Source organism: Saccostrea echinata, unplaced genomic scaffold (genome assembly GCF_033153115.1).
Source record: "Saccostrea echinata isolate AGI-Se365-2 ecotype Australia unplaced genomic scaffold, CSIRO_AGI_Sech_v1 ptg000015l, whole genome shotgun sequence".
NCBI classification, from domain to species: Eukaryota; Metazoa; Mollusca; class Bivalvia; order Ostreida; family Ostreidae; genus Saccostrea; species Saccostrea echinata.
This window is the reverse complement of record NW_026889764.1, coordinates 1,955,452-1,982,677: the sequence shown is the minus strand read 5'-3', so window position 1 is coordinate 1,982,677 and position 27,226 is coordinate 1,955,452. Positions and strand designations below refer to the sequence as shown.

General features: G+C 32.3%; 3 protein-coding genes across 3 annotated transcripts; all 3 read left to right on the top strand.

Annotated features, from left to right (window-relative positions):
• Positions 1 to 3,679: 3,679 nt before the first annotated feature.
• Positions 3,680 to 10,055, top strand: LOC133187941 (neuronal acetylcholine receptor subunit alpha-7-like). The gene is made up of 3 exons (XM_061323337.1): positions 3,680 to 3,691; positions 5,986 to 6,285; positions 9,087 to 10,055. The coding sequence occupies exons 1-3, from the start codon at positions 3,680 to 3,682 to the stop codon at positions 10,053 to 10,055; spliced, it is 1,281 nt and encodes a 426-aa protein (XP_061179321.1).
• A 2,316-nt stretch (positions 10,056 to 12,371) lies between these two features.
• Positions 12,372 to 16,930, top strand: LOC133187940 (neuronal acetylcholine receptor subunit alpha-6-like). Its single transcript, XM_061323336.1, has 3 exons — positions 12,372 to 12,686; positions 15,962 to 16,238; positions 16,407 to 16,930. Exons 1-3 carry the CDS (start codon positions 12,372 to 12,374, stop codon positions 16,928 to 16,930), a joined length of 1,116 nt encoding a protein of 371 aa, XP_061179320.1.
• Positions 16,931 to 24,944: 8,014 nt separating this feature from the next.
• LOC133187939 (neuronal acetylcholine receptor subunit alpha-7-like) lies at positions 24,945 to 26,769 on the top strand. The gene is made up of 2 exons (XM_061323335.1): positions 24,945 to 25,259; positions 25,801 to 26,769. Exons 1-2 carry the CDS (start codon positions 24,945 to 24,947, stop codon positions 26,767 to 26,769), a joined length of 1,284 nt encoding a protein of 427 aa, XP_061179319.1.
• The last annotated feature ends 457 nt before the right edge of the window (positions 26,770 to 27,226 follow it).

Below are 27,226 nucleotides of genomic sequence, written 5' to 3'. Positions count from 1 at the left end.
TTGGGTATATTTTTGTCAACATAATAGTTATATACTTTCATAAAGTTGTCATATATGTCATTAATATTGTGAGTATTAAATACCTCCCTGTCCCAATCAACATTTGACAAATTTGTGCATAGTTGTGTATAGTTAGCATTTGCATAATTTCTTATGTATCTTTTATATGAATGTTGCTTGAAAGTTTTAAAATGCAGATCAACACCAACTGGACTATGTGTGCTACAAAAAGGTGTTAAGACATTTACAGTTTCTATTCTTTCAACAGCATTGGTGATAATAAGATCAATACATGTACCTTTTGATGTTGAGAAATTGGTTTTGTAACGACATTTGACAGAGAAAAATTTTTTAACATGTGTTTAAATGCATTGTTACCATCAGTTAACATATCAAAGTTAAAATCACCTAATAAAAATATTGGTATTTCAATATTCAAAGCACTTTCTATGGATAGTGCAAGCTGATTCACAAAATCTGTTTTTGCACTTGGTGGTCTATATATAACACCAACTAAAAATTTATGATTGCCATTTTCAATCTCAACCCATATAATTTCAATATTGGAGGTAAATATATCATCACGTTTCTTAAAACTAAGGTTATTTTTTACATAAAGCATGACACCACCACCGTGCCTGTTACGGTCAAGTCTAACAGGTGCCTGAAATCCATCAAGTTCAATATCGTTATCAGTAATAGAATGATCTAAATGGCTTTCAGTAATGGCAACAATATCATAATCACATAACTCATTATATATAATGTCAATTTTAGGGAGAAGGCTACAAACATTGTTATGTATAATTCTTATATTGGAGTTCAATTTAGGACCTGGATTGGTTTCAATGCCTCCTATAATAAGTAAATAATATATTACAAAATTATAATATAGGGACATACCTTTAAAAATGCCATCCCTTACACATAGTTTTCCGCATGGTTGTGGGAAATAATATAGGTAAATCTCAGTCATTTGTGTCAAAAATGAAATAGGTATGGTCAAGAAATGCCACAACCATTATAAAATTAACAACTTTCACTTTGCGTGCAATAGAACAAATGTAAACACAGAAAGTGCAGTCTACTGAGCCTTGGGAAGTAGTTAGAATCGAGTTGAAAAAAATTGGTGAAAAAAGGTAGAACATAACAAATAAAAAGTATACAATATAAATACATGTATATACAGTAAAGTTGAAAACCATATTGATGTAGTATATGGCGAATAACAATAGCTATTCAGTGTGTTAAATACATGGCCTGGTTATGTATTTCGTTAATTAGTCTGCTCTGCGTGAAACATACAAGTAACTGTGTACAAGCGCTCCATTAACCCGGAGTGTTTTCACACGTGGAATAGTGACAGATTTGCACCAAATATGCTGCAAGGAATTTCAACGTTTACGGCCGTCGAATGGTTGATTCGTATCGGCAAAAGTCAATACGTAAGACGTCTAGTCCCTATAGGCAGCGTAAGCAGGAGTTGAGGTAAGTGGCACAAAATCTTGATGCAGTTCAGGAGACAAGGGATCACTTGGTGACTCAAGAAAAGTTTGTAGTTTTTGGAAGCCTTCATCGGTCTCTATGGTGATTTTTTTCTTCTTTAATGTCTTGACAATTATTTTCCCATCGTAGGTCCATGCACTATCCAGCTGATTGTTTTTTACAAGTTTCCTGACTTCAAATAGGAGTTTGGCTCTTTTCTTCGTAAGTGCCTCATTGATAAATATTTTGTGTCTGTTGGATGGATTTTGATTAAAGTTCTTCAGATTCCGCTTGTTTCCAAACACTCTGGCTTTGTCACGGTAACTTACAAATTGCACTATAATATCTCTTGGAACATTATCATCCCTGGGTGGGCCTACTCTATGAGATCTGCTGATTTGATGTATTTCCATGGGTTTGTCTGAGGGAAGAATGAGCTGATTTGTAATCTTTAGAATAATGTTGTCAGTTTGTTCCCCTTGTTCCTCAGGTATTCCAGAAAATTTTAGGAATGTGCGCCGTGAATACTGCTCCATACTATCCACCCTGTTCTTCAGTTCCTTCATTTCATTGTGTATGTCAGATATTTCTGACATGAAGTGCTCACTAATACAAGACTTTATTGTAGGTTTTCCAAGAATAATGTTTATCACTTTCTTGGTGCTTTCCTCATCTTTGGTGAGTTGATCTAGCAGAGAATTAAGTTGGGATAGATCCTGATTAGTGTCATCTATTGAGGTAATATTTCCTGAGGATGTCCCTGACTCACTCCCTTCTCTGAATCTCTTATTACTAGGCTGTCTTGATTGTCCACTAGAGGATACAGCAGAATTTAGACCACTACCTTTTCTGGCTCCTGAGCCCTGACCCATGGTTTTGCTTGTAGCAAAGTTCTTGTTATTCTTAGGCTTACCAGTATTTAGAGACATTTTGACATATATCCTGAATATTGGATTTAAAGAGTATTTCAAAGTTTTGTAATCAATAAAAGTTGATTTACTCTTGCAGACCTGTTTTGCTATGGAGGGACAGGTATCTCCAGTATATTCTCGGGTTGATTTTCGATACTTGCAAAGCGGATAAAATGTAAAACTCACAATTTATCAATAGTACAATGCTTTTAGTACTCACCAACATCGTTTTAATGGTTTGTTTATAAAATATGCAATCCGATGAAAACATTTTATTTGACTGTCGAGATTTGTTTTCATTTCGTGCATTTTAAAATCTTTGAAGTCCTGTATCGAAATGATGAGTGATGTTTTCTTTTCATCGAGATTATCAAGTACTAGAAGCATTGTGCTATTGATAAATTGTGAAAACAGCATTTCATTCGGTTCCAAGGTATCTAAAATCAACTCCAATTGGAGACGGCGAAATTTCCAGTTTTCGTAATGGCGCCGGTTCTGATGTTTTCCTGGCACGTAAAATATCAAAATCGTGAAAAAAGGCTGGAAAACGTCAGATATTTCGGACTATGGTATGGTATGATATTTTGAAAAAGGTTTCTCCTCTATTTTGCAATCAATCTCAGTTTTTGATATTTCTGCCCTAATTACTTTTTGATCTGACTTGAGTTTTAAATAAATAACGTTTTAGCTAAGAGTTAAAATGCACAGTTATGTATATTTGAGTATCAAATAGCTGTTCTTTCCTATCTTGCTTCAGTCAACTTAAAAGCACGATTGAATTTAGACAAAACCTCCCTACCTTTGTCGAAAAAGACAAAACGCAGTCACTTGATAACGTGGTTGCTTTGCTTTTGAATTTTCAGTTTTTGTTTCAGGTATCAGCTGTTGATCATGTTCAAGGTAAAATAGACTTTTTGTTTCATTTTGGTAAATAAACCAATTGTTTGTTTACATCCTTGTTCTTAATATAGACCTTTTAACCGAAAAATCGTTTATGGTAACACATAAAAAAGAACTACAACAGTAAAGTAAAGTTGGTTATTGCATGATTAAATATGATCAAACATAAATTTATATTATTATTAAGAGATTACAATTAATGATACAAAATAAAAAGAAAATGGTAAGGAACAGAACAATCACAATTAAAACACATTGACGCTTATTTTCTTAAAATATCGCTTATAAATATTTATCTGCATAATATTGATTCATTGATAACCATTTTAGTCTCATATATAGGTTCTCATTTGTAAATGACGATTTACATTAAAACTATAAAAATGGCTGCCAAGGTAATTAGTAGTAGAAATTAAGGTTGGGTAATACCTTATGATGATTACAGAATAGAACTAGCTATATAGAGAGTCCCTTGCATTGATATCGAAATGCACATGTAAAATTTAATAGTGCTGCATTATATTACTACTAAAGGTGATTGTGAGTTGAAGATGAGGAAACGATAAGTAATCTGCATAGGTAAAGTATGGGTCACTGGTAATATTATTAGATTTCAAATCAGATTAGTAACTGAAGAATGAAACACATTAACCTTTAAAAGTACAAATGGTCTGCAAAAACCTCTACAAGGACCTGTAACAAATGTTTTGACCAAAAAAATCAAAGTAGGGGATAATAAATATTAATGACTGGATTTGGTAAATAATTGAATGTATTTTAAGACACTATCAATCGTTCAAAATTAATTTTTTTGTTCATTAAATTGCAAAAACAAAGTTTTGAAATGGATTAATTAAGAGGTCCTTTGTTTTAGAATCCAAGAAGTATATTAAACAAGTCATTGCTTAATATTTACATCCACTGAATATTATCTCCTTTATTTCTTATGAAAACAGAGATCGTTTATCAAAACCTTAATGCCGCTAAACAAGCCACCTGTTAAGCAGTGGATCTCCAATCGATGAAACATACACTTTACAATGTTATAAATGACGAACATATCAATCATACAATTTATAACGTACTTAATCTTACTTTATTGATTATTCATACAAACATAAATATAAACAATAAAATGTCTCTTTTTTATTTGTTAGTATCGGAATTAACATTTTAACTATTGCAGGAAAAATACTTAATGTGCTGGATTATGTATTTTTCTGCAACAGCTGCAACATTAATTCCATACTGACAACCAAAGAAAGCATTTTATTGTTTAAATCTCCTACTATAGAAAATGGTTGGAAATAATGTCCAGTGATCTATCTTTAAAAATCTACAAATAACACAAATCTTGGAACAGAACGTAAAACACGGACCTTCAAAATTTCCAGAGGTGGGATCAGGTGCTTAGGAGGAGTAAGCATCCCCTATTGACCGGTTACAAATGAGATGATCGGATTATGTTTAATATAAGATCGACCAATCATTTTGTCTTGTATTCCCTTTTCTTTATTATAATAACTGCTGATTAATAATCTGATTTTCCAAGGATTCTTAACAAATTGAACTGATTAATATAGATGGCAGATGAAACCAAGAAAATTGTATTTGCTAATATTACTGCCTATATGATCGATACAAAATCATTATGCGTCATGCGTGCGCCGTGCCCTACGGAAAATAAATCAAAAAATACCTACATTGAGCAGAACAATTTGTAATTATTCATTTTTATTGATTATATATGTTTTAGAAACAATGAAAAATTAATTTTAACAATTATGATGATATCATCTGAAAATAAACTTCTTTCTTGCAAGCACAGAAAATGATTTAGTCCATACTTGCATTTTCAGTAATGGATCATAGGGGGGTTAGGATCGTCAGAGAATTAAATTTATGTAGAAAAATAACTAATAAGTAACATTTATTCTACCTTGAAAAACTCAGCAAAGCTCTCATAAGTTGGTAAGATAATATATAGGAAAGTAAATTGGCCATGAAAAGAGATCACACACCTTTCCTCACCAACAAAATACATTTTTGGCAATTAAGCAAAAACCAACTCCGAAAAACATTCCTCTATTAGCCCTTGATTCTATTCACTGAATATATATATGTGTGTGTGAGGGTGTGTGTGTGTGTGTGAGGGTGTGTGTGTGTGTTGAGTCTATGAAAGATATTTTACTCATTTGCATCTAAAGAATTTAGCAATCGCACAGCAAGCCTCTGAATGAATTCATATTCAAAATAATTGCTTTTTTTAAAACCTGAAATCATTGAAAGACCAAAAACTTTTGAATAATTAAATGAATGTGTTTGAATGCTTTCGAAGAAATATGTGATCATTTTCACAATGACTCATTATTTGCATATATTTGGAAAGGGAAATTTATCAGACGTGGTGAGCTACTGCAACACAGGCATTAATAAAGCATTTGTGTTTTTCATTTTCGTGTACATTGATTGGACTCATTTTATCGTATTTTAATACGTGATTACATTGGTTCTGAAAGTTCAGCTAGCGTACATGTTGTACTATTGCTCTTTTGTTTCTACATGGATGATTGATTTATGTTAATAAGGCTTTTAACAGTATAAATTCCAGCTTAGTGGGGATATATTGCTTAATATTTTTTATGCATCTCATGTGCCACTCGAGACTGATAAAATGATTTGGTTTCAGCTGATGAAACTTTTATTTTGTTTAGGTACAGCAGGGGCTACTCATCTTTACTACACCATTGAAGATTACAAATCCTTGACAGAGTCCCTGCTTTCTAATTATTCCAGTAAAATCCGTCCCATCAAAAACCAAGGGGCTTCTCTGCAAATGCAGACGAGCATGTGGTTGATTGGCATTAATGATGTTAACGCTGTTGACCAGAAACTAGTGACAACAGCATACTTATATGCCACGTGGAAAGATGAACTTATTAACTGGAATTCCACTTCAACAGGGATCTATTGGATGCAGTTTAATCAGGTAAGTATTAAAAAGAAAATTAATTTTGTTTCTATTACATCTGTCTTCAGTTAAAAGGAATCAAACTAATCTTTTGATCATGTATCTTCTCTATGTTAAAGATTTATATCTTACAAAGTACGACATCTCAATATTATATAATATGATATTTGAAATGATGTGATTTTAATGATATTTGTAATGTTTTAATGATTATCCCTCATCTTTTAATTTGTTTAAGTTATTCTCATTTTGCATTTGTTTAATTCCTATTTTTTTTTTTAAAATAAGAATTCTCCTTATATTTTTCTTACTGTGAAAGAACAATTAGTATAATCTTTTTGTTTTAAATTCACAATTTGTATTCTTTATTTTGGATATTTTGATATATCAAACAGATTTGTAATTGATGTTACAAAATATATTCCTAATTCCTAGTAGTATGTGTTTATTTTTTTAAACACACATTTTTTACAAGGAATACGAATTCCGGCTTAATTTTGCTATTATGGCCTCAAAAGCGATTTTGACAATCGCTGATGCGATCGTATTACATTGTACACTGCCTTCGGCGGCACCTATTTTAGCGCCATATTTATAAGGACCGGTATACCAGAAGTGATCCGAACGTCTTTTATTCTTTGTCTCCAGAATTTATGTAGATACAATGACAAGCTTTATTTATGGGCTGCTCTCTACAGTCCATAACAGTGAGATACTGATTGTCTGCAAATAAACATTGTCTAAGATCCTCAGTTTATCCAACATTGCTTCAATAACCAGTAACCAAAAAAAAAAAAAAAATTACCGGGGTCAGAAACGTATAAAAAAATCTCACCTCAAATCACAGCCTCAAATCTTGGATTTTTGCTTCAGCTGAGATTTTTCTAAAACGCTTTGAACCAATATTTCTGAAGTTTGCCTCACATGAGATGAGATTTGAGAAAAATCTAGGATTTATTCTCATTGTTCTAAGCGAACTTTTCTCTAATAATGCACGAAATAGTTGAATGAATGACCGAATATATCTTTTAGTTAGTTGTTTATGCAATATGCTGGTGTATTATCGCAAAATACATATCCATCACTGCCTTCATCCTTTATTTGTTGTTTCGAGTTATTCAACTGTAAAGATTCCATTACGACCTTTGTGACAGCAATTGTTCGGTGAGTCCGTGTAACAAAACCCCTACTATAATAGCATACAAACATATCCAAACTTTTAGTCTTGGCCCGTCTGTCGACATAGACACACAGAAATATACAAGAAGGCGTCATTTCCCACGATGTGAAGAAAAATTACAAAAAGTATAAAGGGGATCAAGACTACGTTTTGCAGTTTTACGGATTAAAATGAATTAATTTGATAAACACATTTTTCTTTCTTTCTCTTGTTTTGTGAAATGGCAGATATATCTATATTAGATTTGCCTAGTTATAGGGCTTTTTTGCTTTTTAGAATAAACTTATTATTTTTAAGCGGTCAAAGGAAATCAATTTTATCATCGAAATATATCAGAAATACTGTCGATTAGGCACCAAACAATAATCACTCAATGATTTTCGTTTTTTTTTTTTGTTTTTTTTTTTGTTTTTTTGGTCTAGTCGATCAAAAGCAAAATGCTCGATATATAACTAAATTCTGCACATCATTTATTTCTTGTGTGAAAGTAAATTTGATACTCCGTATAAAATTCCTAAGGGCCCCTAACCTTAAATGCATCCACCTCTGATTTTACATGATTCCTACTTTCAAACAATTTTAAAAGCTGAAACTACTAACTCTTAACAGCGACATAATCGTCTTTTGACGTGTGCATTGTCTAAGATTTTCATTTTGAACGATTAAGCTCCAATATGCCATCCCATAAAATTTAAAATAAAGGTGAAATTTAGATTAGTTAAAAGATTATCAGAAATTTTTGTTAACTTTACGGATTATTTTTTTACTATTTTGATATAGATTAGTCAAATTTAGATAATTTTTCCTTGGATAACATAAAGGGCATGCAAGCCATTTTCTTAACTTTTATATTAAAACTTTAAATTAAAGCACACCATAAACATTTATTTTGCTTTAACTACAGTGACGCTCTGTCATTTGTTTACGGAAGTCAAGTGCCAGTCGTCTATTTTTCTTTAAACGCCGAGCAACAAAAAATGTTATCTGGCAATATTGCGACTAAATTAAGAGTAGTGCCTTTTTCAGTGACATCCATAACAAAAAAAAATATAGTTAAGTAATATTTACTATAATTTACTACAGTAAACTATAATATAAAATATAATATAAAAAAAAATTAATATAGTAAATCAGAGTTAACGTTTTTCTTTAATTATCTATGTATCTATGGTATAAGCTTCAAATTGTGATATTTATTTCTAATTCTTACATGCAATTTTTCTTATATTAAAAGGAAATGGTACTTGTATACATATTCACTTACATGTATTTGGAAAGTTTACATTGGTATGTAATCAAGGCTCTAAATCTTAAAAAAAATCATGATTAGAGTTTCGTAGTAAATCAATATCTTAAATGTTAAGGTTAATCCGGAAACAAGAGGACGAGAGAAGGAGAATTATGAACAAATAAGAAAATCCTTTTATGTAATTGATTTTATTTTTTAAGTTTATTGTTATTAATCCTCGACAAAACAGTCATTAGTTTTGTTGTGACTGACTACAAAAATATATCGGATTGCCCAACAAACCTTACAAGGAATATTGGCTGATATACAGTCTGAAGCAAAATCTACTTGAAACTGAAAAAAAATAGAATGATAAAGTTCGGAAACTTAATTCGCGTTTTTGTTTTGTAGAAGGATCTATGGATGCCTGACCTTGTTTTAAAAAACGGATTCACAGAATTTAAACCCCTGGGAGGTAATTTTTACTATGTGTTTGTGGACTATGACGGAACTGTACATTGGTATCCATACATGGTATTTGAATCATCATGTGATATTGATATTTCCCATTATCCGTTTGACAAACAGTCGTGTAAAGTCAGCTTTAAGACATGGAGTTACTCCAGATGGGAAATCAACCTAACAGTTTCAGCAGACAAGGTCGGATTTTATGAATTTGTAGAAAATAGTGTTTGGGAAGTGACGTCAACAGATGCGACATATGACGTATCAGCTTACGAAACAGATGTACATTTCATAATAAATCTTCGCCGAAAACCATTGTACTATGTCATGAACTTGATCCTTCCAATTATTTTTCTTGGCGTTTTGAATTTGCTTGTATTTATAATTCCAGCCGATGCCGGAGAAAAAATGGGTTATGCTGTGACAATATTTCTCACATTTGCTGTGTTTTTAACCATGGTTAGCGGCGAGCTTCCGATAAACTCGGACAATGTTTCAATTTTGAGTGTTTATTTAATTGTGCAACTGTGTATAGGCATATTTGTTCTCATCATTACCTCTTTACAACTCCGATTACATCACAGAACTGCAGAGAGAAATATAGGAAAAGTATTCTGCTTTTTAGTACGAATGGAAAGGCGCTTGAGATGTGAAGGCGGAAAAAATTCCTCAGAATCGGGATGTTTTCTGAAAAAGTGTAAATGTTGTATGGACAATAAAGTTATGGAAGTTGATGAAAGGTACCTTAAAAGCAGACAAGGAAAAGAGAAAGAAGCTATGGAAGAGATGGAAGAACAACCGGAAATGTCATGGAACGATGTGTCGTCTGCCATTGACTTTTTCGCGTTCTGGATTTTGTTAATTTTTGAATTCATTGTTTCAACTGTGGTTTTCACTTATGCTTCAGCATATTAAACTTTTTTCTCTCTTTTCGTGTCGCATGCAGAGCAGAGCGACACTTAGGGACCATTTTGCTCGGCCTTTCTCTGTCCGTTTGTCCTTCTCTCAATCCGCACCTCCTTCTCTCAATCTCTCCGTCGTCCGTTTGTCACACAATATTTTTTTGAGAACTGTTGAAGGCATGGATTTGATATTTTGCTCATGTATTGCTTGGAAGAAAGGTTTTTGCAAATACCAGGGTTACCGACCTCGTGAGCTTTAAACTTCACCTTTAAACTACTATTCAAAATACAACGTAGTGCCGACATACAAATATTCTTTCTTTTTTGAGGTACGTTTGTGCTATTTTGCAAGTGCACTGCTTATCATAAGACACATTGAAAAATATAGCTTACAGTCCATCTGACCTTCACCTATGGCCCATTTTTCAAGCATACACTGAACCGTTGTTATGTCATGAATTTTGAGGTCGATGTTGTTCTGGACTTGAGGGAAAATCCTGTTTGATGTTCAGTTCAGCATCGGTATACTGATTTGGGCTCGTGAATCGTGTGTATTGTTGAAATATACTCTTATGAATGGATGAATATTTTCAATAAATTCAATTTGATTATTCATTTAACTTTAAATTATATTTAATGTAGCTTTTATCATATAATATTTTTTATCGCTGTCTCCATATCTATGGATATTTTCTTTGCTTTAACTACAATGCTAGTATAATATTAAAAAATAGATGACCACCCTTTAGTTTTAGTTTTGTCTTTAATGATGCTATAGCAGGCGATTCATGTGTTCCTTAGAGCACCCTTGTTTGTATAATGTCTCTCGCTCGTTTTTCTTGCAGAGTAAATTACTCTCGAAGATTTGCAAAAAAGGTCTATCATATGTGTCAGAGATACAACGAACTTAGTTGTCATTAATAGCATACATGTAGGCCTATTTCATTAGATGTGAGGAGGACCTCATTTTTCATACTAAAAATTAAAATTGATACATTAAGATTTAAATTTTTCAAACAAATTACGAAATTAACTATTTGTCTCATTAAGCTTGTCTGGTTTAAGATAAAAATATTAATACATGGTACAATACAACATAACATAGACTACTTTTGATTTTAGTCAGAACTTTATTAATTATCATCATACCAGTATTCTGTTTTGTTTATGATTGTGAGAAGGCTGATAGAACTGTGTGGAGTAAATTCTGAAAAACAACTCTACATCAATTGGACAAAGACAGATTTTTTTCCTGTAGCACTAATATTTTGAAAAAAAATTAATAAAATACAGCACGGGTATAACTTTTTAGTTCGGTAAGAACACTTCGTATTTGTCCAAAAATATTTTGGTGTCTCTAGTAGAAGAATGTGCAGAATGACGTAACATGATTATCTTAAATATTTTGGCTATACATCTCGAAATCCATATTTTGGAATAATAACGAAATTAAACTACAAGACTACCTACGAGAGAGAGAGAGAGAGAGAGAGAGAGATTTTATTTATCTCTATTTGTATCAAACTAAATATATTTTAAGAAGATTTGAATCCAATGTTTTTTGATTTAAACATTATTTTATTGATATAAAATAAATTTTGATAATCGATTTTTAAATAATTTAGTAAAGATTTATTTGGTTCACTATCATTATAAACTATAAATAGAAGGAATTGATATTTATTCAAAGATTTTTTTCACTTATAATCAATTATATATAGAAAATACAATCATTTAGGAAATGTTCATACCCTCTTTTTTGAATCAAAATACATGTTCTTTTTACCAAAAGCAGTTTTAATTAAAATGAGATAATTATAACCTATTGTAGAACACACATAAAAATCATGCAATTTTTATTTATCTAAATTATATTTATAGAGATTTTCTTTTTTAAAAAAGTTTTTATCGCTTTCTTTTTCTGAAGCTGTATAGCAGTTTTCAAGGACTACATCCCCAAAACATTCCTGAAATCTATATATCCTAACTTAAATCTCAAATAATTTAATTCTCAATTTGAAACAATGGAAAGTGATCAATGATAAGGCGGGGAAATTTACTGCAACAATCACAATGCTAATGCTTCGAGCTTATTTTCTTTTGGTATACATTCAATCGATTAATTTGTCCTGTTCTTTAGAAATTATATGCAGAGTTCCTGCAAATTTCATTGAAGGAAAATTAATACCATTGACCTTCTGTTTCTACAAGGATTACAGATTAATGTAAATCTGACTTTCGTGTAGTATAAATTTGCCAATTTTGTGATATATTGCCTAATACCTTCAACAGCTATCAAACACTTCGTGTGTCACTAGAGACCGATGAAATGATTTGGTTTCAGCTGATGGGCATTTTGTTTAGTGTGGATATAGCAAGGGCTACCCATTTGAGCTACTCCATTGAAGATTACAAAGCCTTGACAGATTCCCTACTCGCAAATTATTCAAGTAAGATCAGGCCTATCAAAAACCAAGGGGCTTCACTGAAAATGGAGACTAGTCTATGGTTGTGTGGTGTTAATGATGTAAACGCTGTGGACCAGAAATTGGTTACAACAGCATACTTATATGTCAAATGGAAAGATGAACTAATTAACTGGAATTCCACCTCAACAGGGATCTACTGGATGCAGTTCAATCAAGTAAGTATTAAAAAGGAAAATAACACCAGTTTTTCTTACATCTGTTTTCAACTGCAAGGACCTTATTAACTCTTATGACTGTACAGTGTACTCCATTCAGAATTTATATCTCAGAATGTTCAACGCTTCTAGTTCTGAACTTACATACACATGTAATATGTCATTTAACATTTTGTACACTCCTTGATACTAGTATTTAAACCGTTGAATTGATAATTGGTTTAATTATTATTTTAATAATTGGTATAATAAATTCCTATTTTGCATTTGTTTCAATTTCCTTTTTATCTTCTAATTAGGGTCTTTCGTCTCAGCGCTTGGGTCTTCTGTCTTTAGCGTAAGACCATTCTATTATTACAAGGTTTCATTTCTCTATTAGGTTTTTTCATCTTTGCACCTTTCTGTGGAGAGACCTATTGAAATTGTTCTGTTCATCACATTATAATTTCCGCTGAGTGGTTTTGTTTCTTTTTTTTAAATTAATCGAAAGGATTTACAGTCCATGAAAATGTACTCCTCGAAACATTTTTGGGTATTTTTTTTTTTTTTTTTTTTTTTGTATACGAACTTTTCCCCTCAAGGAGTTTCCCATTTGCAATAAAAAACTTGTTATCTTTACTCCTTTAAAACCTTTCAGCATTCGCTTGGTGATCGGGAGGCTCGGGTTCGATTCTCGTTCGCCGCGCCATGTCAAAACTAAGACGTAAACAAAGGTAGTGACTGTTCCTTCGCCAAGCGCCCGGAAATAGAAGTGAAAGCCAGGGGTCGTTCGGTTGAAATCTTAGGAACCGAGGTCTCGTGTCACAGTAGGCGTTGGCACGATAAAGAACCCTCACTACTCAATAGCCCCGAGTCCCGAGTGCAGCTCTACATTTGAAGCCCTTTACCGAAATATGATGAAGACTCTATTTATAATATTATACTTTCATGTAAATTATTTGAATCTGATTCGTCGAGAAATATTTGTTAAAAAACACTATTATCCGCTGAATAATAAAGCCACGCCCTCCAGCGTAGCAACAGTCAACACTGCTTGAGGACGAGTATATTCCAAAAAAATATTGACCGCACAGAATTGATGCGCGCAAGATTCACTGTAATATATATTTGTAAAAAACATTCAGTATAAAGAAAAATGTGGAGATAAGGAACATTATTCGGGCACAAAAGTCCATGAAACATTACAAAATAGGAGCAGAGCAAACACGGACCTCTAAGACATCAGAGGTGGGATCAGGTGCCATGGAGGAGTGAGCATCCCCTGCCGACCGGTCACACCCGCCGTGTGCTCCTTTTCATGATCGGAAAATAACGGAAAAATCCGTCGACAATTCAGTGTGTAAACAATAGCCTAACAATTAGTACGAGAAAAGTCCGTCAGTATTTGACTTAACGATAGACTGTATTTGCTGATAAGGTCATTGTATCGACCTTAGAACTTACGAAATGATGACGTTAAATGAGACTGCTGATATTCTTGTTTCATCGGCTTGTTTAATAATAACTTACCTCGTCAAAATAAATAAAGAGACAAATGAATTGATAAATAAATAAATAAATTGATAAATAAAAAAGGATGCATGTAATGCCCATATAAACAAACAAAACGTATTTAGTGGGCAATGTGGGGGAGGGGGTCTCTTCTCATGGACAGTCTGCTTTCTTACAAATTACCTATTTTTTAAATAACAGTATCTTACCAAGTTACAAGTGGATTTTCTTTCGGGAAGGGGGTATTTTTTAGTTTCTTTAGTATATAAATTCAATAACTCTGAAAATCCCTGAGAGGGCCCGCTGGTTTTGCAACAAAAGCTGCAAATTTTTCCACCCATGAGTGAACTGAATACCCTTTGCTGGCGAAGATTTTCCGTGCTTGCAAGAGAAATTAATTTACAAATAGTAATGGATAGATTACAGTATAAAATACATGAAGTACATGTGCATAACTAGAACAAACGGAAATTATCGAAGAGAATTAAATATATAAAATAAATTAAATCTATCAAAGGTAAAAAAAAAATCGAATATTTCTGTGAACAATATATCTCTTAATCGATAACTCAAGGACTGTTTCATAAATTTTCATGAAACTTTCATAAATGATAGGTAGTAATGTTTCTCGAAACTTTTTTTCAATTTTGATAATTCACTTCCGGTCGCAAAATATGACATATTTTAGATTTTTTGCTGCTATTTGTGTTGGTCCTACTCCCCCAAAACTACTAAAACAGAGATTTTCGGGAATAGTATTCTGCGACTCGCAGATATAACTCGAGTTTTAAAAAAGTATTTCAATTATGAAATGAAAATTTTCAACTTTTTTGAATTTATAAATTTCTTTGATACGTTTAAAGATATCAATTTCTAATCCTTGTGCAAGTTGAAAAAATTAAAACTTTACTTCGGGTCAGATGTTGTCAACCTTTAATCGGAAATGAGTCGACCTCTTGACTGCCACAGTACTCAAAATGGCTTATGCTAGAGAGCTGAAATTTTCAGTGATGATAGACGATATGGTTTTGTAATGCATCTGGGTTCTCAAATTTTCCGGAAGTGCCTGTTATGAAAGCTCTCTAAGATTCGACACGACACATGAGTCATTTTTGGGTTTTTTTTGAGACATTATTCGTGATATCTTAAAAACGAGAACATTTTGAAATAATATCTTGAACAAAGGTTTTATATTTCAAATAAAGAAAAAGGGACCTGCTTGTTTCATTAGGGAATTAAGGGGCCATATATGGGGTCAAAATATTTCACTTGAATAAAGGGGGAACACATTTTTTGAAAAAATTAAAGAAAGAGCTGCGTCAAATGACTCAAATAACCGTTTTAGCTCGTAGTTTTTATTTTTAATCCTGATAAAATATCTGCGTAAGCACTGCTTCAATGATAATCAAATCATTGAAATGTTAACTTACAGAAACAGATAAGTCTATACTTTATGAATTGCTTGCACGAAAATCTTTCTACTTAATTATTTATTTGAAATAAAAAAAAATAGCTCAGAGACCAGGAGAAAAATGCGACTTAATATACTTTGTTCATCGTCTATTTTCCAAAATTATCTTTCTCCTGCAGAAAATTGAGAACATGTAGGCCATTTTCATAAATATTCATATTAGAATGAAGAATACGATTTTATTCAATCTGAAAGAAATACGTTTGCATTTTACAATTTCTGAAACAAAATACATGTTTATTTGAAGTAAATGAAGAAACTGATAGAATGTAAGACTTTTTGAAATTCAACTTTTGCTGTTCATGTTTTGTAGCAGGATCTTTGGATGCCTGACCTTGTTTTAAAGAATGGATTCACAGAATTTAAACCCCTGGGAGGTAAATTTTACTATGTGTTTGTGGACTATGACGGAACTGTACATTGGTATCCATACATGGTATTTGAATCATCGTGTGATATTGATATTTCCCATTATCCGTTTGACAAACAGTCGTGTAAAGTCAGCTTTAAGACATGGAGTTACTCCAGATGGGAAATCAACCTAACAGTTTCAGCAGACAAGGTCGGATTTTACGAATTTGTAGAAAATAGTGTTTGGGAAGTGACGTCAACAGATGCGACATATGACGTATCAGCTTACGAAACAGATGTACATTTCATAATAAATCTTCGCCGAAAACCATTGTACTACGTCATGAACTTGATCCTTCCAATTATTTTTCTTGGCGTTTTGAATTTGCTTGTATTTATAATTCCAGCCGATGCCGGAGAAAAAATGGGTTATGCTGTGACAATATTTCTCACATTTGCTGTGTTTTTGACCATGGTTAGCGGCGAGCTTCCGATAAACTCGGACAATGTTTCAATTTTGAGTGTTTATTTAATTGTGCAACTGTGTATAGGCATATTTGTTCTCATCATTACCTCTTTACAACTCCGATTACATCACAGAACTGCAGAGAGAAATATAGGAAAAGTATTCTGCTTTTTGGTACGAATGGAAAGGCGCTTGAGATGTGAAGGCGGAAAAAATTCCTCACAGTCGGGCTGTTTTCTTCAGAAGTGTAAATGCTGTGTGGGCAATCGGGTTATAGAGGTTGATGACAGATACCTTAAAAGCAGACAAGGTAAAGAGAAAGAAGCTATGGAAGAAATAGAAAACCAACCGGAAATGTCATGGAACGATGTGTCGTCTGCCATAGATTTTTTCGCGTTCTGGATTTTGCTGATATTTGAATTTATTATTTCAACGGTTGTTTTTACATATGCCTCAACATATTAGAATTTTTCTTTCTCCGTCATCTGTTATTCATTTTCTTTCTTTCTTCTTTCTCAAACTCTTCTTTCTTCTTTCTTTCAATCATGCCCCTTCTTTCTCTCAATATCCCTCCCTCTTTCTCTAAATATCCTTCCATCATCCCTCGTTTAGATGCTTTCTCTCACTCTTCCTCCCTCTTCTTCCACACAAGGTCAATAAATCTTGATAATGTGAAGAAAAGACATTCTTAATACCACAACAAAGCACTAATTATACTACAGTCATTAGTGCATTCGGATGAAGTCATCATTTTGCATGTTTTATGGTCGATACAATGACCTTGTCAGCAAATACATCCTATCATTAAATCAAATGCTGACTGGCGTTTTTCATGCTAATTGTTACTCCATTATTTGCATACTGAACTGTCTACGGATTTTCCCGTTTTTCCTGATTATGACAAGGAGCACACGGCGGGTGTGTCCTGTCGGCAGGGGATGATTACTCCTCTATGGCATGTAATCCCACCTCTAATAATTTTGGAGGTCCGGGTTCTGCTCTGCTCCCGATTTGTATTGCTTAAATGAACTTTGAGCTTGAATACTGTTCGTTATCTCCATATTTATTTTGATTAACTACATCTTGGTCAGTAAAGTTTATCAGATTAATGTGCACATGTAAAATTTCTGTGAAGAACATAATTTTAATAAAATCTAGCTTTCTTTTCTATACAGGTTAATATAAGTGTTCCAGATCGAAAACACGTGTATCAGAGTAGCTGGTGTCATCCTAAAGGTCAAGTGCAATCGTTGTTTCATTATTCAGCACTTCTTACATTCTATAAGAAAGATTTTTGTGACGACTGCTGAGTTAATTCGGCAGATTTGGTTACCATAGAAACCTTCATGTTCATTGAAAATGAATTTGTTTTTGACAGTTATTGATGGAGTTTAATTCATATTAGGTAAAGAAGGCGCTGAACTATATTCAGATTAAATGGTCGTGACTGTCATGAGAACTGTCTGCAGCTGATTCGTATTGTAATAACTGTAAAAACATGTATTTTTTTAAATATATACTAGCCTTCAATTTAAAATTCTTTACTAAATTTAGTGATGCATTGTTATTATCAGATATATATTTTTTAATAAAACAAGGGATCTTTAATTAAACGCTTGTTTTGTATGTGTATCCTTTATATGTTCTGCTGTTTTTATTTGTTGAGAACTAAACAAACTATTCAGTTTTTCTTTAATCGTTTATCATTTAAACAATTGTTTGGAGCCAAGTACATCACTTCAGCGTTAAGGGATTAACCATGTATAGCAGCTTATTACTACCTAATGTCTTAATGTTGTTTTTTTTTTTTTTTTTTTTTTTTTTTTATAAATAAGACGTGTTTAGAGCTAAACGCGTAAAAAAGTGTCACAAAAACTGTTAATTGGTAAGTGTTTAAGGAAGTAACATATTTAGCAACTAAACACATAAAATCTTAACGTGTTTAGAAATGAGTAAAACAATATATTTGTTTAATATTATATCTGAGACCCAACAAATGTTTTTTTACAGTGTGCAGATGCAGGATTTCCCTGTTTTCTTTACATTTTGGCGTAATATCAATGCGATTTTTAAGGCGCTGAAATAAAGATTGTTCGTCCTTTTCTCTCAACCTTTTCTTCCTCCATGATCTTGGGTTGTTTTCCACATTACCCCATATATAACTGTTTTATCACAGTCCCTACTAATGATCTATTCAATCCAAGGCTTTTGCAATATCTTACCGTTTTGTACCTCGTAAAAAAAAAATTCATGATAATTTATTGAAAGTTCGGTGACAATATTTTTTTTTATTTCCCCATCTGGTGTTAAGAATAAAATAATAGACCGAATTATGCTATGAATTACATTAAGCCATCATTGACAATTAAATAATTTTACCTTTTCACCTAATTCATTGACATAAACAATTAGTTGAAAGTTACAGGTGTTCAGAATTATTGATATTACACCAGACTTTTTGCCACCATTTTGTTCGTAATAATATGATCCGCCGCTGTACATGCACAAATGATATTTATCTCGCTGCTTTTTAGCTTTAATAAAACAGTTCAAAACAAACTGTTTCCGATATTCGCAATTAAAGAATTCTGTACTACATGTACAGTAATACCTGATTTATACTCGACATCATACTACCGTAAAACACGCTTATTACGAAGTGTCAGGGACAGCTGATTTTGATTCGTAATAAATGTAATTTGTTATATACGTTAGAATAGAGTTTAAAGGCATGGAGAAAGAAAATCAATTCGCTGCAAGCGTCAATTCATTATAAGCGTGTTCGATATAAGCGTGTTTTATTGTATATACAAAGGGCGTCAAACATAATTTTTAACTCCTTTTCTAATAGAATGAATCTGCAAATCTTTATCTGATGAAAAGTAGACCTAGAAAAGTTTTCTGATAAAAACAATTCATATCATTAGACTATATTAGATGTATAGGTACACTGTATGTTCACGTAGCATTTATTTGCACTTTCTAAAATTAAGCGCTTTAGGTTTGCTTTGTTTAAGAAAAAAAATGAAAGATTCTCTCTTTAATGAGCTGAACTGCAAAACTTCCGCGGGTTAAAAAGAGCTTAAAGGGAATTAAGATTTATATTTAGCATGCAATGTCATGGTGAACAGATTATCAATGACTAGTTGATAATCAGATTATAGATTTTGATAAGTCTACGCATTTTAATGACCAAATGACCACGAATGGAAATTATACAACCAAGTTTTCTTGTATAATTAACTGGGCTCTTATTGTCACCTTAAGCTTTTTAATTGCCTTTTACTTATCGGGACCGTCCTGTTTTCCTACAAGATGGACGAATATAGATCTCTAGCGAACACCTTTATGTCCAATTATAGTAGTGAGATACTCTCACAGAATACTATATACAAGACTATAAAACAGTCTTACATAAGGGTTAAGAAATCTGTAAGAATGACAGTAGCGATAATTACTTTTCTTAATATTACAATTGAGTTAATGCTAAATTTTAATTCTAATGTAGATAAAAAAAAAAATATCAGCAGATAGGGTGAGAGAACTTGTAAGAATGTGTGTTCCTTTTCTTAATGAAATCCTCCCTGAAGAGATTAGAAGTTGGAATATATTTTTATTTATTCCACTGTGATGAGCACGTTTTCATAAGCTGACCAGGTAAACGTATACATAGAGCCGATAAAAAGAGTATTTCCTTGAAAGACTCTCTAAAAGATCGTGCCGTCTACGATTTCAAAACCCCTCACTCATAAGAATCAACGGAAAAATCTAATTAATATCAATGAATAAAAAGGAAAATGGCGGTTTTATTTGCAGGGGATTCAACTACAGTTGATTGCATAATTGCAGGATAATTATTGAATTATTATTAATTATTTATTTCTTTTCGCTAAAGAGATAGAACTGAGTCGCTCATGAAAAGACCAATGGGTGAGAAATGACGATGTCTTAATTTGTTGCTTTGTTTATCCCCCCAAAAAATTAAAAGGTATATGCTTTGAATTTTATATGGTTTTTCAATATATCAATAATCTGTTAGTAGGGCAACAAAGCTAACAAACAAAAAAATAGATTAAATAAATAAATAATACATAAAAATTCAAATAAAATAAAACCAAACCAAACACAAACAAAAATAATAAAAATCTATTCTTTTAAAAATCTCCAAAGTCTTGAGGTAAAAACTAGTAATAAAGAAAAAAATAGAGATGAAAAGCTACGAGGGGTGATCAAAAAGTTCGCGAACTAATTGAATTACTTCCATAAAAGAAATAAAATTAGGGTTCAGTGTGTATTATTTTTTAAAGTAGTCCCCTCCGGGTGAAATGCACATCTGCCTCTGTTCTGCCCATGCGTGGTCCAGGCGGTCACGTGACATGCTCTGTAGTGTTCTGTTCACAGCAGCTAAAAGATTTTTCCGAGTCTTATACTTCTTACCATGCAGGTTATTTTTTATAACAAGAATTAGTCCATTTGTCACAAAGGCCAAATCTTGGGAAAATGGTGGGTGGATAAGGATATCTTTTACCAGAATGAGCATGGTGACCATCACAACCCAACTCCTCTGTCTTGTATGCATCGTTTTTTTCTTAATGTGAATCAAGTATGAGCGAGTTCTCTTTATCATATCTGATATGTTTTAAATCTGAAGTAAATGATTTTTACAGGGATTTAATTTATATTTTATTGTTCAGATATTCAAGTATTATTCTAACTGTAACTTAAGGATTTATCATAACAAATTGCTCAACTAATAACACATCTCTTTCCCAGCATACTTTCACTTGGCACCACAACGAGCATCATTTTAACCGTCTCCCTTCCTTCAATAAAACAATCAATCCAATTAATGATTGATATCCTTGCATGTCCTTAGTCTTCATAAACCATGTACAAATTAACATATACCACTTCCAAGGAATTTTCAAGATTTACGTTAAACTCTATATAGCCGTTCCTTAGTGAGACTGAGTAACCCATTTTTCGTCACAAGTCACCTGCATATTGACGTCATTTTCATATTATGACGTCATAAACTTGGACCAAAACATTACATGACATATACTATTTATAGAATATGTTTATGACTATTTGTGTGCCAAATTTAATCCTGATTTGAATTGTGGTTTTGTAAATATAGAGATAGATCGCGAACTTTTTGATCACCCTCGTATTACGAAAATTAATTTTCGGAAAGATTTGCAAAAATTACTGTTCTGTCCTACGCATTTAAATGCTCAATTTAGTATAGGGTGAATGAAAAAATGACCAAACACAAATTTATCAGCCTGCACTAAAAATGCAGGGAATGGGAATAATGTTCTATGTCTCAGCATATGTCCTTAGATAGTGTCTAAATACCTGCCAAATATCTCATTGATATCTCAATTCACAAAATAGTTATGCCCAAAAATGATGCTAAAAATGTCAGGAGTGCAACACCTTTTTGTGACATTTTGAGAATTGAACATATTTAAAAGATCTGTGAAATAAATAATAATGGTATGTGTTGGAAATAAAGACTTTCCTGATAATATTTAAAGTGTTGAGCTTTAAATGTAGTCTGTAGCAAGTTTTGTTTGACCAAGTTGTAGTCATGGCTGATGTTGAAAAAATGTTATACCATGTCAGGATTGCAACAGAAAAAGTGTAGTGTTGCCCAAAACCATCGATTCTAAACATTTGAAAGGCAATTAAGTCAAAAAAGGATTTTCAAAGTGTAAAACAATTATATACCTGATACACAATTTCAAACTTAAAAAATGTTCTATAAATCACAAGCAGCATTATTAAGAGTCAAGTATCTGTGCATACCCAATAATATAAGGAGTGCAACATTTGATGTTTTGCTCCCCAACATGAAAAATCTTTTATCAGTATATGATTCTCTGGTTTTTATTTGGAAAATAAAGACATAAAGAGGATTTTTACAAATATATTTATCAATTACAGGGTCTGTCTGTGTTTCAGATCTTTATTTTTATGTTAAGGAGTCCGAGACATTTTTTTAAAGATTCAATTTACATTATGAAAAGACTTCTATTCATGCTAAGAAATATAGTTTAGTTAATAATGATCTAATTGAATAATTTAGTACTACATTATTGACAATTTTATCATTAAAATCTTCTCATTCTCAATTTTATTAACACAGCTGTGTGTGTGTTTTGTTTTGTTTTTTATCTATTCTTTGTTGTTTTTTTTTTAGTGTAAAAAATATGCACACTGAAAAATTGTTATAAAATTCAAGTAATTCCACCTTCACTGAAACAACAGAACAAGTTCTGATGTAATTTTTGCTTCACAACTCTACTTTAAAGACTCTCCTGCTCTTGGTAAGGAGTGCAACAAAAATGTTAGAAACATAAATTAATCAACTAATTACAGATATTTTACAATCAATCCAGAGAATAGTTTTCATCGCTTAACACATATTTTTAAATACAATGTACATATATTACACATTGCAAATAATCATGTTTTGAATGCTGAAAATATGAAAAACTTGCTATAAATGATAAAAAAATATCAATACGACGAACTGATTTACAAACTAGGAATGGGATTTTCGCATGTTATAATTTTAAAAACAATGTTAAATAAAATACATATCAGATATGAGGAGAGCAAGACAATAATGTAAAAGGAGAGCAAGACAATAATGTAAATAGCGTCACTTTTAAATCTAGTATTTTTTTTTCAAGAAAACTTGTATATCAAAATTCGTTTTTCGCTTAGGTTTAAAGAACTGATTTAAATGGATAAAAATGATTTGGGGGGAATTCTATTGTTTCATATTTCTTCAAATTAAAACTTTTCAAATCAGAATTGAAAAAAAAATAATGTAAAATAACAATCAAAAAGCCAATTTTTTCAACATAAACAAGCGAAGAAACTCAATCAAGGTTTAGATCTAATCATTTATATCCCTGATACCTTCTGAAGCATAAAAAGTCTTTTAGGGTGCAGTAATATTTTCTTTTTTCAAATAAAGTTTTACTAATAAAAATTCTGAAACTTTTTTATCCAACTGCCTATTCTATTGAAACTCCAGGAAATTTAAGTAGAATGCACGTACAATATAATGATACATGTTTAAGTGAAAAGTGTGTTATGAGTAGTTGAATTTTTTATAAAGTTCAATTTGGTGGTCATTATATTTGAATTCACCGTATACTAACCTATGGAAATTTACATGTATATGATTATTTTTATGAGTCTCTTAATTCTAGTTTCCGTCCCCTGTACATAAGTCGTGCTGAACTGCCACAATGTTGATTAGCGTTTTTAAAAAATAACACAGACTTCATGCTGAACCACCGCGATGTTGAATAAGGTTATCAAACAAAGTCATCATGGCCATTTTTAAAAAATCAAGAACTGTAAGTTTTAACTTCTTCGATGTGGGAACACATCTACGTAGGTTGCTTCAGGTACAATACAGAGGCCTGTTCAACCGCTCGAACGTTCGCGAGCGCTCGCCAACATTTCTGTTGAAGAGATAAGGAATTTTGGAGAGCGCTCGCGAACGTTCGCTCTCGGTCATTTTAAAAGTTCCTAAATACGGAGAGTCCCACTCTTTCAAATGGCTATAGAACTTTATTTCTAATATCAATTATATCGAGGATTATGCCAGACTATGGGCTATTTATTAAAGATAAGCCGTTTATTCTTTATCAGAATGGATTAAATATTTTAGAAATACATTAAAAATCAAGTTAGAAATTTAAAAAGGGCAAATGCACCTTCTATACCTCCGTTTTTACTAAATGGGACGTGTTAAAAGATTTGGGAACACTACATGTACAAAACGGTAGGGTTTCAGCTGACACTGCTTGAAACAAGACACCAGACAAGATGGTTTTAATTTTATATTTGGAAATCCAACCAATATTCACAATTCACTGTCTAGGGATAAAAATCAAAAAAAAAATTCCGATTTCAGTCTCTCATACTTTAAACATTCCAGAAAACGAAAGTGAGTCAATTTACCGAACCAGGGTCCGCGTTTTATGCCCTGTTCACCGATTTGTATTCTTTGTTGGTTTTCTGAGATCGATCACTGTTCGTTATCTTCAACAATTTCATTGAATAGATATTAATTTTAAAAAGTTAGACTAAATCAAGTTAGAACATTTGCACAATGAGATCAGCCGGGCCAAAAGAAAAAATAAATAAAATAAAACTTGTATTATTACAATGAGAAAATGAATACTCTTCTAGACAATTTACTTTGCTTATATTGTACGATAATGGTAGTACTAGTCTACTACTGTTTAAATTTGATTTTTCATAACTTTAAGAATAAATGACAAAGGTTAATTTCTCTAGATTATAACAAAGATTTTGTCTTGAGATATATTTAAATCCTTCCAATCGTAAACGATTTCGCACTCCTAAGGCATTTAAATGGATTAACTCTACGTAATCAACTTATATACTACTGTAGCTAACCCTGTCATTTCACAAAACATCAAAAATGATCTGGATTCATCTGATTGGAATTTTCATGACTGTTTGGATAGTAAGATGTACCCATCTTTCATACACCATAGAACAATACAATACTTTGAGAGATTCTCTCCTTGCTAATTATTCTAGCAAGACCCGTCCAATCAAGAATCAGGGACAATCTTTACAAATGCAGATGAGTTTATGGATTTCCAGTATTAATGACGTCAGTGCTGTGAATCAGAAGATGGTGACGACAGCTTACCTAAATGTCAAGTGGAAAGATGAAATAATTACCTGGAATTCTGCAAACACGGGGATCTATTGGATTCAGTTTAATCAGGTTTGCTTTTTTTCTAAAATTGATAAGAAAATAACATTTTTACTAAGTTAAGAAATTTATAGCTGCCTCAGTTTTAAATAAATTTACACTAATAAACTCCAAGTATTCTTTCATGTAAAAGATGAACATAACGAACAGTGGTCAATCTCATAAAAATATTAGACAAAACGAATCGTAAACAGGGCAAAAGCAGGGACCGTTGGAAACATCAGAAGTGGGATAAGGTGCCTACAAGGATTCCTCACCCCTGTGACCGGTCACAGCCGTCGCCAACCCGATGTAGTTATTAAATATGTGTATATACTTCATGACAAAAAATGATATTTTTGGCTTTAACGTCTTTTTCCATGAAAAATAATGATGTATGCAAATGCAGTGTGTCTTGTCGACCATGTATGAATCCAATTATTTGTTCTTTATACGAAACAGGTGTGTTTTGAATAGTTTTTATTCATTTCGAATATATCAGAATTGATCGAAAAATTCCATTTTTTTCAAAGAAAATCCCATTTTATGAACAAGGTTTCGTTGCCTCTTGTAGAATGACCTCTGGATACCTGACCTTGTATTGAAGAACGGGTTCACTGAATTCAAGCCCCTCGGTGGGAAATTCTACTATGTGTTTGTGGACTATGACGGTACTATCCACTGGTACCCCTATATGGTATTTGAATCCATATGCGACATCGATATATCACATTATCCTTTCGATAAACAGACGTGCAATATTATCTTCAAAACGTGGAGTTACACTAGATGGGAAATAAATTTGACAGTTTCTGCTGAAAAGGTTGGATTTTATGAATTTGTACCAAACAGCGTCTGGGAGGTGACGTCAACTGACGCGACATTCAACTTGCTAAGTTCCCAAACAGACGTAACGTTCGTTATCAATCTTCGTCGGAAATCTTTGTATTATGTCTTAAATTTGATCCTCCCTATTCTTCTACTAAACATTTTGAATCTTTTTGTGTTTATAATCCCTGCCGACACTGGTGAAAAGATGGGTTTTGCTGTGACTATATTTCTTACATTTGCTGTCTTCTTAACGATGGTTAGTGGTGAACTGCCTATAAATTCGGACAGCGTTTCCATTTTAAGCATATATTTGATAATACAGCTAATAATTTCTGTTTTAATTCTCATGATTACTTCTTTGCAACTTCGATTACACCACAGATCTTCTAAAAGGCAAATAGGAAGGGCATATCACTCTTTGGTACAAACAGAAAGACGTCTCAGATGTGAACCCATCAAAAATGGTTCAGAATTAGGATGCTTCTCGGGAAAGTGTGCAAACTGTTTGAAAACTCGAATAAAAAGAATCGATGTCAAAGAAAGAGAGAGAAAGCGAGATAAAGAAAAGGAAAATGTGGAAGAAGAGGAGTCCGAGCTAGAAACAACGTGGAACGATGTTTCATCTGCAATAGACTTTTTCTCCTTTTGGGTTTTTCTATCTTTAGAATTTGTTATAACGACTACTATTTTTTCTTATGCTTCTTCAGATTGAAATCAAATAATTGAATGATGATATAGAATATGTATTTTTGCATGCTGATGCGAGCATCAATTGAAAAAAATCTTGTGATATATAATCCAATGTGATTCTAAAATAGGAAGACATTGAATAAAGGGTTCTCTTTAAAATCTTAGATATCAAATTAAAAGTTGTTAAATTAAAATTCATTCAGTAAGTATTTAGGAAAGTCAACCACCTCAAAAATTGCGCTTTAGCAGACAAAGGTCGTTGAACAGGCTAATTGAACTGCACCATGACCTTTAGATGCAATGACTGTTGCAGGTAATCCTTAATCGTAAAAAAAAAATTAATACAGTACCTGCTAATCTGTTGTGTAATTTTAAATCCAGTATTTGTGAACTTTATACCTTTAAGGACCCTCTCTACACTGCATCCTATTTTCAGGGTACTTTTGTGTAATTAGACTGACCTACCATTTGACATACAA